The 14,663-nt window shown below is 43.9% G+C and overlaps 1 protein-coding gene across 4 annotated transcripts in view; it reads left to right on the plus strand.

The window, feature by feature from the left end:
• Window positions 1-2,242: 2,242 nt before the first annotated feature.
• The window catches only part of dmxl1 (Dmx like 1), a gene marked incomplete at its 3' end in the record, with an annotated part of 327,508 nt that continues 315,087 nt past the window's right edge, over window positions 2,243-14,663 (plus strand). For all 4 annotated transcript variants that reach the window (XM_084323717.1, XM_084323718.1, XM_084323720.1 and 1 more), the window contains exon 1: window positions 2,243-2,337. In XM_084323717.1, the coding sequence (XP_084179843.1) occupies window positions 2,251-2,337 (87 nt within the window). In that variant the 5' untranslated portion in view covers window positions 2,243-2,250. The remainder of the gene's footprint in view (window positions 2,338-14,663) is intronic.

A 14,663-nucleotide genomic window follows, 5' to 3' on the forward strand; every position in this document is an offset into this window, starting at 1 on the left:
CTGCTGGAATACTGCATTGTGCTGCTGCTGCTCCGGCTCTGCAGCTTCACAAAAGTTTGCACACCCAGCACTAAGCTCTCGCTGACAATGTCGTTGTCATTATTAGAAGCAACGAGGAAACAAATGTAATGATCGTTGCGTTCATCGCATAGGCTATTTAATTTTAGCCTATTTTAATACAATTCAAATAATCAAATTGTGCTTAGACTCAGGGAATTATTTTCACCGGACATTAAGACCGGAGAGATTAAATATGTCGGACTTCAACAGATTTTGCCGGTCAAATACCGGTAATTACCGGCTAACGGAAACGCTGATCCCATGACGATGTACTAAATATGACCCTAAAATACTCTGTTTCGCCCCAATACATTGCAACGACGTCCACCGTATACCCCACACTACTATAACCATGGCATCAGAATTCACGCCACACACCCACTCGGCACGTGAACTATAAAATAGCGCTGTGCAAGCTAATTATCCTAGCTAGCCTTGTTTACTCCTTGAGTCCTACCTCTCTACCCAGAGGTGCAGCGCGGGTCTCCTTCCGCTGTCCGCCATCTCCTTCACTGATTGGTTGTTAGTGCGTGTGCTCATATCCGGACTATAAGCCGCAGGTGTTTTAATGTTTAATTACCATATGTAATTAGCATTGGGACACAATACTGTCGGACAAATAACAAGAATTAACTCATTTACAAGTTGTATTAAGTTTAGCAAATAAGGGAACAGATAAATAACATTTAAATGCAGTCAAAAAAGCTATATTTAGATTTTTACATTTTCGGGTTTGGTCACGTCGAGTCACATATAAGCCGCACCGTTATATAAGCAGGGTCGAAAAATGGGGGAAAAAGCCGCGGCTTATAGTCCGAAAAGTACGGTATTCACTTTTAGTTTAATACATGAGGCATTGTTAACGGTATCTAGCCGGCTAGCTATTGATAGCTCCTGATATCAACAAATGCTCCAGCAAGTCTAGTAGTGCATGATAGCTCACGTTAGCTCACTGTTCAAAACGAAACGTCCCATTAAACTAAATAGTTCACTGAGGCGTTGTCTTAACGTTATCTAGCCGGCTAGCAGTAGCTACAGATAGCTCCTGATATCAATGTCTTATAACACTGATTCGATGCGTATTCGAGCTGAGGGCATGTTGAATTGAATGTGATCAATAGGGTCCAGCTGCAGCTCCGGAGAATCCTGGCCGTAGCTGGAGGCTACTCGAGTACACACAGACAGTGGAGCTGTTTGCAGATAGCGAGCATTTTGACTTGTTGCGTGGTGGCGATGTCTCGCAGATAATACAACTACAAGTATGATTATATAATATATATATTTTATAAAAAAATAAAAAATAAAAAATTTTTAATCAAAAACTATCTATCGGATCGGTATCGGCCGATATGGCTCAAGACGATCGGTTATCGGTGGCAAAAAACGTGATCGGGGCATCCCTGAGAGAGACTCACCTGGATGATGTCACCCGGAGGAGAGCAGACCTAGAGAGACTCACCTGGATGATGTCACCCGGAGGAGAGCAGACCTAGAGAGACTCACCTGGATGATGTCACCCAGAGGAGAGCGGGGACCTCTAGAAAGCCTCACCTGGATGATGTCACCCAGAGGAGAGCAGACCTCTAGAGAGACTCACCTGGATGACCTCTGACCTCTGCTGTCCTCTGGGTGACGTCATCCGGCAGAGACACACGGAACACGTTGGTAGGTTTTATGTGGTAGATTTACTATCTCGTTTTCTTCCTCAGTCACAACAGAACCACAGGATTCAGGTTTAAAATCAGCGAAGTGGCCCTTTTAACATTATTAAACCCAAAGGTCAAAGGACACAAACGCAACTGACATTCTCTATTTTTTCCCCTCTCTCGTCTCTCTCTCTCTTTCTTTCTTTCTCTCTCTTTCCCTCTCTCTCTCTCCCTCTCTCTCTCTCTCGCTCTCTCTCTCGCTCTCTCTCTCGCTCTCTCCCTCTCTCTCACCTCTCTGTCTCTCTCTCTCTGTCTCTCTCTTTCTCCCCACAGGAGGGGGCCTACAGAGAGATACCGGAGTGACTTTGTTAAAGAGACTGCAGGATGACAACATCATCACCATCATCATCATCATCATCGCCCTGGTTTCTCGTGAGCCTGACCTGGATTAGGAGCCCGTTTTGAGGAAGAAGAAAGGAGGAGTAAGAGAGGAGGAGGAGGAGGAGTAAGAGAGGAGGAGGAGGTGGTGCTATAAACGGACAGCATGAATCTCCATCAGGTCCTGACCGGCGCCGTTAACCCCGGGGACAGCTGTTTCTCTGTGGGCAGCCTGGACCGCGTGCCGTTCACCGTAAGTTCTTCTGCAGAGGAACGCTTTCCCTTCTCTTCCCAGGATCATGTGACGCTTTGAATCTTCTAAGGCAGCGATCATCACACGGGGCAAACCGGAATGGTCTAGTCAGTGCACATTAGAGCTGTTTCCCCAAAGCCTGTTTTACAATTATACAGTTATACAATTCTAATATATATATTTTTTTATTTAATTTCTTTTTATAATATATCCTCAAACTAAATCCTCAATTTTAATAAAGTGATTAATCAGATTTTTTTATTAAATTAACTTTCTTTAATGAATATAACTCATCAGTTTCGTCAACATAAGTAATCCAATAAGGGCACGGTTGGTACGAAAGTGATGGTGACGTATTGATGGAGTGCTGACCGCCAAGCGGATGCAGATAGGCTACATCATTTATGATAAATGTTTTATAAAAAAATGTATGACAAGTCATATACTATGATAGTGTTAGATCCTGATCAAACTGGCCAGTATCACGTCTTCGTCTGTTTGGCTCTCCATCCAATTCCTCTGCGTTGTGTACTTTTAATGGTCCTGACGTCTACGACACTGGCTGATAAGATCCTATCTCCCCCGTTAGTGCAATCCATAAACCACAATAATTCTCCACCTCCGTAAGAATCCGACACTTCGACAACGTGAAATACCTTACAAGGAAAAGCATGGTTTTATTTGATAAACAGAAACCTCAGCTCAGATGTTAACAGATTGTATTGTCCTTGAAGAGTCTATTCTAATGATCTTTCGGTGTGTTCGTCTATCGTCCTTTTGTTATTCAGTCCAATAGTGTTCAGGCCTGGTCTTTAGCCTAACCCTCCTCGCGTTAGCCGAAGCTAATGATGATGTGGCATTCTCCCCCCCCTCCTCTCTGTGATGAGAGGAGAGAGTGTCTTCTGTGTGATCTCAGTCCTACTCGCTCTTGGTCTCCCAGATTTCTAGTCTGCCCTACACCCGGAAACACCGTTCGACTTATAGATCTTCGCCGTAGCAACGACGGCCCGCCTTCTGGTTGTCATGCGACGTGCTGTCATGACAACTGCATAACCTTTAACACCATTAAACTTTCATTAAGATGAACCTCTCTCCCTCCTGCTCTGGGCCTACAGTACACTCGCTATCAGTGTTCTTACAAGGAATGCAAAACATTGGGCTGGCTGCTAAACATTCTGCTGGCTACTGCCTCTGAACCGCTTCTTCTATCACCGTCTTCCATGCACATTTCAATCTCACCGTTTTAGCTGTGATCATCTCCCCCAATCTATACATCACATACATTGAAAAAGCACCCCAAATCCTTCAATAGTATAATATTAGTGTAGCCTAATCTTTATCTGCAACTGTGAAGAAAAACCCCATTGGTTTAAACTCATAAAAAAAAAAAATATATATATATATATATATATATATATATATATATATTAGAGCTGGGCCATTAACGGCGGACTATTATCGCGCGATAATACAATCGGGGAGCGAAATTAACTTTTTGACTCACCGGCCAGTGGCGGGTAGATGGGAAGAATCTACCCGCCAAGCATATTTCTTACCTGCCAAATTTTTTTTGATTAAAAAAAAAATATATATTTTATATAAATTTTTTTTTTAAATAAAATATATATTATATAATCATACTTGTAGTTGTATTATCTGCGAGACATCGCCACCACGCAATACGTCAAAATGCTCGCTATCTGCAAACAGCTCCACTGTCTGTGTGTACTCTAGTAGCCTCCAGCTCCAAAAAGGATTCTCCTGTGCTGCAGCGGGACCCTATACTAATACTCTACATTCAGCATGCAAGGATTCTCCGGCGCTGCAGCTGGACCCTATTGGTATAATGTTAGGGTTCTTTGGTCAAATCACATTCATAAAGCCCTCAGCTACAATACGCATTGAATCAATGTTATAAGACATTGATATCAGGAGCTATCTGTAGCTACTGCTAGCCCGCTAGGTAACGTTAAGACAATTTAGTTTACTGGGACATATAGATCTAACGTGAGCTAGCTAACGTGAGCTAGCTAACGTGAGCTAGCTAACGAGGGAACGGAGGTATTATGCACTCGAGTCGACTATTGCTGGAGCATTTGTTGATATCAGTAGCTAGCCAGCTAGATACCGTTAGACAATGCCTCGTCATGTATTAAACTAAAAGTGAATAGTTGACTGGGTCATTGTTTAAACAGTAACGGTAGCTCATGGAGACTAGAGCAGACTGCCTCTGTGTTGATACGAGCAGAAGCCAATAGTATCCCGCTGCAGGGCTGGGCAGATATGACTCGTTGCCACGGTTTCTTTCAAAATAAGAGTATCATACGAACCGAATGCTGCTAACTGCCGGAGCCATCGATATTATGACTGGAGCTGCGCTTGGAGCGGAAATGAGACCCGCACAGATTTTCAAAATAAGAGTATCGTTATGAACTACACGTCTACACGCCACACGGCGGGCAGACCCCCCAGTGGCAAACGCCAAAGGTAAAAACTGAGCGCCCCTGGCGGGCAGCAGGCTTTAATTTCGCCCCCTGAATACAATTGACGCAGTTAATCTATTCTCAAAAGCGAGCCGCAGCGACTCAGCGAGCCACTCACACTCACAGAAAATACACATACGGGTACTTCAGGGAGGGGCCTGTCTGGCTCCGTGTGATCTCTCCGTTTGAGAGAACAAAACGAAAGTCTGGGTACACTTTACGAAAGTCGATGCCGACAACGCACGTTGCCACAAGTGCAATAAAACATTTGCAAGTATGGGTGGCAATACAAGCAATTTGTTAAAACATCTGTTGTCAAAACATAACATTAGTCTGCAGAAATGCGCCGTTTTTTCGACTGCTTTGCTCGCAGTGTTCCATCTCCATACACGTCCACTGCAGGTAAGCCAAGATAATACGGAGTTAGCTAGGCTAATAACGAATGATTACGAATAGGCTAATAAATAATTGCTTAGCTAATTGTTTAGCTACAAATATATTTGAAAGATGACAACTTTTTATAGATCGCCATTCGGCAGGCTGAGGCTGCAGCCACCATGTCCCAGCCCACCCCTCCTCCCTCTAGACACCACCGGTCCCAGCCAAGCCAAGTCCCTTCACCCTAGCAGCTAGGAAGGATGACAGAGGATAGGGTGAACAGGGCTGTGACCCAGTTTGTAAAATAATAAACTATCAAATCAAACTACTGCTACAAAAGTAACAGTCACTTAACTTTAGCTTTTGCCCCTTTTATGCATACAATGCCTATGTTTTGGCTGTGTTGCTCTTCTAGAGAAATAATCCTTTCAGGGTTGCCTATTGAAATACTGTACACCTCCAGTACAGAAACATTGTTTATGAGTTTGCGTGTCAGGTAGACCATTGATTGACAGTCGAGTCTGCCAATTACATCACACCGCTTGCACTCTGGCCGTCCGGCGCTGCAGCTGGACCCTATTGCCCACCTCTGCTGTTCATAACGCTAGCCAAGTTATTATACACACAGATACACAGTGGGCCAGTGACTTTGGTGTAGGGGTGTAACAATGCATCGATCCTAAGGGGGAAATTCAACTGCATCGATTTGAAAATGTTAGAATTGATTATCGCAATTTGAATGTGTACAGTGTTATGTTGTTATCATGTCCGTTACAGTCAACACAACGGCATACGCTACTGCATCAACGTTATGATTAACAAAGCAAGGCATTCGTTTTGTTGCATTAACGTTATATTAGTATTGTTATCGCTAAATCTAGGTGTTCTAAAATATATTGCTATTGGTAAGACTAGAAGTTACATGTCTCTGGAAACTCTTGCATATCTCAATGGTGGCGTTTCAGGTAGGGATGCACCGAATGGGAAATTCTTGGCCGAAACCGATACCGAAAATAGGAAATAGTTGGCTGAAAACCGAATGCCGAAAGGCCGAAAATGATTAATATAAATATATATATATATATATATTTTTTTTTAGCTACCTGATTATGGCAAAAGACATGATTATGGCTAAACTTAACTTAAATAATATTAATAATCACTTATGGGCCCATAAAACATTTATTCAGCACTTTTGAATGCATACATTAATTCCAGACTGTTAAGACTAAAAGACTACAACGATTGATGACGACTTCCTGTCCTCGCATTTCCATTTTCGGTTTAACGATACATTTTCAACAACGGATTGCTGCTAATTAAACACTTCATTTAAACGGAGTAACGTTAACGTTATGTCGAGTTCATACGTGTAGTGTAGTATGAACTCGTCATAACGTTAACATTACTCGGTGTCCACTGTTGCTGCCACCGTTGCGTCGCAGGTGGATGGTACACTGTTAGCTCCGTAGCTAATCCGCTCCTAGACTACTGATAGCAGTACCGTTAACGTCGGAGCTGATCAATACTCCGGTTTTTTCTAATTTAGTTTAGAACCGGGTTTCGGGGGGCATCCCTACTCCCAAGAGGAGTTAGTTATCACAGGCTGTAGAATGCAGGAAGAGCTGCCAAGCTGCTCACGTTACATGTTGCGCATGCTACCATAGATATCTATGATGCTACCGGTATGTCTGTAGTCGCGTTTTGATGACGTCATCACAACAACACGTTATTTGACTTTCGGTCATATATTTTCGGTGCTAAAAACCCTTTCGGCCGAAAGCCGAAAGAGCCTTTTTAACCATTTTCGGCCGATAATTTTCGGTAGCCGAATTTTCGGTGCATCCCTAGTTTCAGGAAGTAAACAAGCCAAATGAGAGCTTCCGATTGGTCATTTGCTTTCTTTCTCTTGAAACCAGTCACGTCACTCTACTGTGATTGGACCGTTGGCTTGAGTGCAATGTGGGACTTGTAGTTTTTTAACGTTTCTCGCGGCGGAGAAAAAAAAGACGAGAGGCTGTAATCTGTACTCGCACACCGTGCGCGTAATTGAGTTTTACGGTTCGCACACACATATTTTTAGGGGCATATGCGAGCAATTTGGTCGCACTGTAGAGCCCTGGATAGAGGCTGTTGGTCAGTCTGCTAGTTCCGGACTGGATGGATCTGTACCTTCGACCAGAGGGCAGCAGTTGAAAGAGATGGTGTGCTGGGTGGTACTGGTCCTGTAGGATGTTATTCACCCGACGTAGGCAGCGGGTAGGGATGGGAATTGATAGGATTTTATCGATACGATTCCATTATCGATTCTGCTTATCGATTCGATTCTTTATCGATACCCTTATCGCTACCTGATCAATTTATAATTTACATAAATAAATTGGAAATGCAACAGAACTACATTTACATTTAGTCATTTAGCTGACGCTTTTATCCAAAGCGACTTACAAGTTCTGTACGACAAGCCATCAGGAAGGGCACAACTCTATCAGCTGAGCAACAATGTTCATCAAAGTGTTGAGTGCTACAGTGTAGGTTAGTTTATTAGGACAAGTGCATGACAGTACGGTTAGTTAGGGTTAGATATATATTTTTTTTATTCAGATAATGGTTGAAGAAGTGCGTCTTTAGTCGACGGCGAAAGATTGGACGTGATTCGGCTGTCCTAACTGGGGTGGGTAGTTCATTCCACCATTGTGGGGCAAGGACTGAGAATAGGCGACTTCTCTTTGATGACCCTCCCGGAGCTTGGATAGGAGTAGGTCTGAGGCGGCCAGAAGATGCAGAGCGTAGGGCAGGGCTATTCAACTGGCGGCCCGCGGCCAGATCCGGCCCGCGGGATGATTCTGACCGGCCCGCCAAAGATTACATGATTTTTTTTATTATGTCAACCTTAACACGCACAATTGAGCCAAAAGTCACTCAATTAATGACAGATTTCATTGATAAATTGAGGGAAAACTTTGCAAGTCGATTTGATGAATTTGACATGTCCAGAGAATTGATGCATTTTGTGAGCAACCCATTTGCCAATGTAGCTGCTATTTCCACAAAAGGACAAGAGTTCCTTGCATCACTTCACATTGATGAAGGTCTCCTGCAACTTGAAATAATTGACATGCAAGCATCATCTGCTCTGAAGCAGGCACTTGAGAATGAATCCACCACAACATTTTGGATAAAGTCAAGACATTCCCCAAAATAAAAACGCTGGCAATATCTGTGCTAACAATGTTTGGCTCAACATACACCTGTGAATCCAGTTTCTCTCACATGAATGCCATTAAAACAAGCAACCGTGCCTCCTTGACAAATGAGCATTTGCATCACTGTTTGCGGGTAGCCCTCACTTCCTATGAACCCTCTTTCTCTGCCATTGCCCAGTCAAAGAAGTGCAATCGCTCTCATTAGATGTGTGTATGTAGGCTAGGCCTGTCTGCCCCCCACCCCCCTGATGTTTGAGAGTTAAGAGTGGACAATAAGTGCTAATAAGATGCTGTGATTTGCTGTTGTTGCACAGACATGAAGCACTTTTTCATAAGCTCAGCTGCACTATAAATGTGTTTTTTTGTTCAAGTGTTGGTGTTAGAATGTTCAGATGCACATCATGCACTTGTTTCTTTTTTATTTTATTTTTATATTGAAATGTTGAAGAGGAGATGTTGCAGTTGTTGCACAGTCATAAATGAAGCACTTTTTGCAGGAGATGTTGCAGATGTGGCACATAAATGAAGCACTTTTTTTGAAAAGTATACTACTTTTGCAATGTAGTTAAATAAAAGTTGTGAAAATGTGGTTGCGTGTTGTGTCAAGTGTACATATATTCATAGCACGGGGAGGCGCCGTGGCAGTCCGTCCCTGGCCCCTTGGGTTTCTGACAATGTGGCCCCCTGAACAATTTAGTTGAATAGCCCTGGCGTAGGGGTCTAAGCTGGTTAGAATAACAACATGCAACTTGACATTTCTGATTGTCATTTATTGTTGAGCCCCCATGTCAGAAAAATACAAAAACTGTAAAAAATAAAACATTAACTATAGCCTACACTTTAAAATGTATTTATTTTTTTATTCTTAAACTAATTTAATCTATTGAATAACAGGTTGTTATTCCTCCGACTTCTGTCTCACACACACACACACACACACACACACACAGACACACACACACAGAGACAGAGCTCCCTCCCCGGGCCCCTGTCCTTTAATGTATTGGCTTGTGTTGCTACACGGACACATTTGTATGTTGCACCACCATGGTACTTCCTGGCTTACAGTGTAGACTTGTAAATAAACACTGCAGCTCTTATTATATGTGAACTAAAGAGTACAAGGTTTACACAACAGCCCCCACCTGCTGTTTTATTGTATTTGTACCTGTACTATCCGCTGTCAGCTGTTTATCTCTCTTTGTGAGCTTGATTAAATAGCGTTAGCTCACGCTAGATAGCGTTAGCTCCGCGGCTAATTTTAGCTCACCCTGACCTAAATCAATGACTAGGTTCTAAAGCATTCAAGTAGTTTTCACTGCACATAGAAGTAGCCAAACAGTAGGCGGCTAGGTGGTGTAGTGGTCTAAGGCACTCGCCACCAGTGTGGAGACGCTAGGATTCGCGTGTTCGAATCCAGCTCTCCACATTGTTTTTCAGTTTGGCTGGTCGTCCGCAGTAATACACATTGGCCGTATTACGGGGAGGGAAAAACTGAAGGGTGGGGATCGAACGTTGTGAACAAGCGACTCCTACAAGTCGGTTGGTGCGCCTGCGCAGTAGAATCAGGAAGTGTCGGGGGCAGCGTGAGCCTCCCACGCGTTACTCCTCGAACACTGAGAGATCGAGCTGCGCAGGTGAAAAGATGCGACTGCTGTTACCTCAAGTACCGGAGGGGACTTGTGCTATGTATGACTTAGTCCTCACTGCAGCCGGCTTGTGGGAGGCAAGAAACAGCGTTCGTGACAGGGGAGGGTTGAATTGGATGATACGAAATTGGGATGGGAGAAAATATAGAAAATGGGAGAAAAAGTGGATCAAAAAAAGAAGTAGCCAAACAGCGGGAGCATTTCGGGAGCATATTACCAAAATCCAGGCAATTTCGAGCCCTTAAGGAATCAAATAAGTCTGCCATGGCTACATGCTAACGCTAACGTTGTTTTGAAAACCTGGCAGCGATAAGGGAATCGAAAGTCACGGGAGGCACACGGTTCCAGGCATCCCTAGCAGCGGGAGGTGAAGACTGTGGAGATATCTGGGAGGCTAGCTCCAGTGATCCTCCTTGCTGCCTTGACCACTCTGTGGAGGGCCTTCTTCTCTGCCCTGGTGCAGCTGGAGAACCACACCAGTAGTCCGTACGTGAGCACACTCTCTACTGCGCAGTGGTAGACTTATTTCTTTATTTTTAATCCTCCTTTTCTCCACCTGATTTTCTATTTTTTCTCCCCATCCCAATTTAGTCGTTATGCCAATTCCCCCCTCCCCTACCTGGTTGTTGTGCGCATGTTCCTCCTACTGGTCGGTACAAGGGAACCCTGAAGTCCACCACATGCTTCCTCCGACACATGCGGTCGGAGACAGCCAGTGGCTCTCTTCTCACCTGGCAGCGAGGACTCTCATTGGTGAAGCGTAACGCGTGGGAGGTCACGCTGCCTTCACCATTTCCTGCCTTTCGCTGAACAGGCGCCCAGACCTGACCTGTCCACAACGCCAGATTACTACCCTCGACTTCCCTCCCGCTAATCAGCCAAACGAGTTAGTATGACGATCGGCCCAAGCCGCACGGCAATGCTGACTCAGGGAGTCGAGACCGCAGCCTCTTGCATTGGTGACGAGCGCGATCTCCGCTACGCCATCCGACCGCTGACACAGTGGTAGAAGTTGGCCATCAGTCCCTGTGGGAGTTTAGCCCATTTAAGCTTCCGCAGATAGAAGAGGCGTTGCTGTGCTTTCCCCACAGCAGAGGTAATGTTGATTCCCCAGGACGCGTGTATCCTTTCCGCAACGGAATTCGGTTTCCGGGTTCCTCTGATTGGCCGCGACCCCCACGTGACCCGCCCCCCCTATCCACCGCTCTGCCGCTGCCGCGGACTTGCTCGCTTCCTCAATTTATACGCATGGAAGTATTGACTGAATGAATGAATGAAAACTTTATTTAACAGATTGCAGAATGGGTACAATACCATACGGCTCAATACACACAATTGTTAAGGGGATGCAGACCTGAGAAAGACGTTTGTCTTGTTTACATCAGGGTCCCCCATTTTCAATTCATATAGAACGACTACGCCTTAACAAATCATTAAAAAAATATACCGTTAACTGGAATATGTTGTGCCTTTACACATATGTTGGATTATGTAATTGGTTTGTCATGACAAACAAATAAAAAGCGAGAATGTGCTGCCGCGAGCGGCATCGCTGAGCTCTGGCTCTGACTACATGCAGTCACTGAGTGTTGTTGTAGCCAGCGGGTAAATCGGGATTTTTTTTATTCGTTTGTCATGACAAACCAATTACACAATCCAACATGTGTAAAGGCACAACATATTCCAGTTAACGGTATATTTTTTTTAATGATTTGTTACGGCGTAGTCGTTCTATATGAATTGAAAATGGGGGAACCTGATGTAAACAAGACAAACGTCTTTCTCAGATCTGCATCCCCTTAACAATTGTGTGTATTGAGCCGTACTGTATTGTACCCATTCTGCAATCTGTTAAATAAAGTTTTCATTCATTCATTCATTCAGTCAATACTTCCATGCGTATAAATTGAGGAAGCGAGCGAGTCCGCGGCCGCTCGCTCTGCCGCGCACGGCAGCGGCAGAGCGGTGGATAGGGGGGCGGGTCACGTGGGGGTCGCGGCCAATCAGAGGAACCCGGAAACCGAATTCCGTTGCGGAAAGGATACACGCCCCCAGGACAGGTCATCAGACATAGTCACGCCCAGAAACTTACATTTTGAAACCCTCTCCACCTCCTCATTTCCAATGAGGAGTGGAGAGTGGCTGAGGTCACCAGTCCTGCGGAAATCAATGATCATTTCCTTGGTCTTCGTGGGGTTGAGAGACAGGTTATGACCATCGCACCACTCCACTAGTCGCTCAACCTCCCTCCTGTATGAGGTCTCGTCGTTTCCTTTGATGAGGCCAAGTACTGTTGTGTCGTCTGCAAATTTGACTATGAGGTTAGATGGAGAGGAGGAACAACAGTCATGGGTAAAAAAAAACGTATAAAATAGGCAACGCTAGGGGTGAGGAGGGACACCTTATATACAATCCTGTAGGGGTGGGAATCGCCAGAGACCTCACGATACGATCGCGATACTTGCGTCACGATACGATAGTATCGCGATACTAAATATATAGTATTGCAATATTAATATTGCGATTTTTTTTATTTTATTACCTTTTTCAACTGCAAAGTAAAACTGTCAACATGTTTTATCTAATAAAATAAAGTTCAGTCTGTTCATCTCACTTCAATAATTTTTATTGCAGAACATGGTATTTTCTCAAGCAGACAGATGTAAACACTGTAATCTGTGTTGCATGTACCTGACAAACTTAACTGTTTGTATTAGTCATATTCCAACTTAACTGAATGCACGTGTGTGTGTGGACTACTGTACTATTACAGGTATTGAAATGAACAATGCAACTTCCTTATACATTTAAATTTAATTTTTTTTATGAATAATTAAATATCGATACTTGGCGTCCCTGTATCGATACAGTATCACCACGCAAAGTATCGCGATACTACTACGTATCGATTCCCCCCCCCCACCCCTACAATCCTGTATTCCACGGGGAGCCAGTGCAGTGTTTTGAGGATCACACACACATCAGCTGAAAGTCTCAGGAGACAGGGATTGATATCAGCCAACCAATTATGGGGGGGGGGGGGGTGAGATTAGGTGGCCTTGATATCAGAGACATGTTTGGGAATTGATAGGCGCCCGGGGTTCGGACCTCGGTTTAACGTGCCATCCAAACGCATCTGTAGTGGTGTCAAAACTCAAATGAAAGATCAGAAATCATGTATGAGACTTTCCCTTCCATATTGGAGAACAATGAAAGTCACAGTGGTGGACAGTTTGATAGTAACATATGGATTCCTGTGTGAGATTTGCGTTGAGAGTGTTGAGAGACCATCTAATATCTGTCTATGCAGTGCTTAATTTGTTTTGTGCAACCTGGCAACCCAGAGTGAAAGAAGCTCCTGGGTGGCTGACTGTGCTGTTGGAAACCATCACGTCCCAAAAAGGAAGCAATATGTCGACACGAATCTCTGCTCCTTAGACTGAATCACTTCCCTTTTTAACAGCAAGCAAGTTGGCAAACTCATTTAGTAAGATGTGTGTAGGGCAGATTTATCTCTAGCTCTTTCTGTCTCTCCCTCTCGCCGTCTCTCTCTCTACATTTACATTTAGTTGTTTAGCTGACTCTTTTATCCAAAGCGACTTACAGGTTCTTTACAACAAGTCAGCAGGAAGGGTACAACTCTATCAGCTGAGTAACAATGTTCACCAAACAGTGTTGAAACTTGGGTCCTGCAGTGTTTAGTGCAGAGTAGTAAAGACACATTAGTATAGTAGGTAGTAGTAGTACAGGGTTCGCGCAAGGTCCTTAACACTTTCAGAGCCCAAGCTTAATCTTGATTTACCGCATGAATGCCCACCATCCACTTCAATGTTAGCGTTAATAACGCCTAATCTATGTTTTAAAATGTGTCTAATCTGCCCGTCGCTTATCAATGACTTGTTTTCCAGTCAACATTGTCGAAGCGGATTGTTTTTTTCAGTTCATTTTCGTTTTATAGCATTTTGAAAAGCCCTCGTTTTCAAGGAAAATATAAATATTCCATGATCGCCTTTTACCGGAATATTCTAGAATACACAAACTGTCATTTTTCTGCCTATTTATGAATCGTTTTCAAATAAACGCTAGATTATCGATAGTATATCTGTACGTATTAGGGGTGGGACAATACATCAATCCAGATCGATATATCGATCTATTATCAATAATCAAATAGGATCGACGCAACGTAAAAAGATCGATTCATATTGCGATACTCTTATTTTGAAAATCCCTGCGAGTCATATCCGCCGGCGCCCAGTATTGTGAAACTCCGTGTAGACATTACAGCAGTGTTTGCGTCTGCTGTAAAGCACTACAGAGCGTCTATTTTGCGAGCCGATATAAGTCTGTGCAGTTTTTTCCCCGCAACGGGTCAAATGCATATAACAGGCGTTGCATCGTCGCCATTCCTTTATGCCAACGTCGCGTTAAATATCTAAATGAACGTCGCGTTGGCTGCTTAAAAGCTAAGCAGCTAACCGTGAGAGAGAACAGGAGAGTGAAGAGGGGACTTGGAAGGAGGAGGGGTGGGGGCTGTGGGGGACTGTGTGTGTGTGTGTCTGTGTGTGTGTTAAAGCTCAATATATAAAAACAAAAGTGAACAGGAGGTC

Source organism: Notolepis coatsorum (genome assembly GCF_963971535.1).
Source record: "Notolepis coatsorum genome assembly, chromosome: 10".
In the NCBI taxonomy this organism is placed as follows: Eukaryota; Metazoa; Chordata; class Actinopteri; order Aulopiformes; family Paralepididae; genus Notolepis; species Notolepis coatsorum.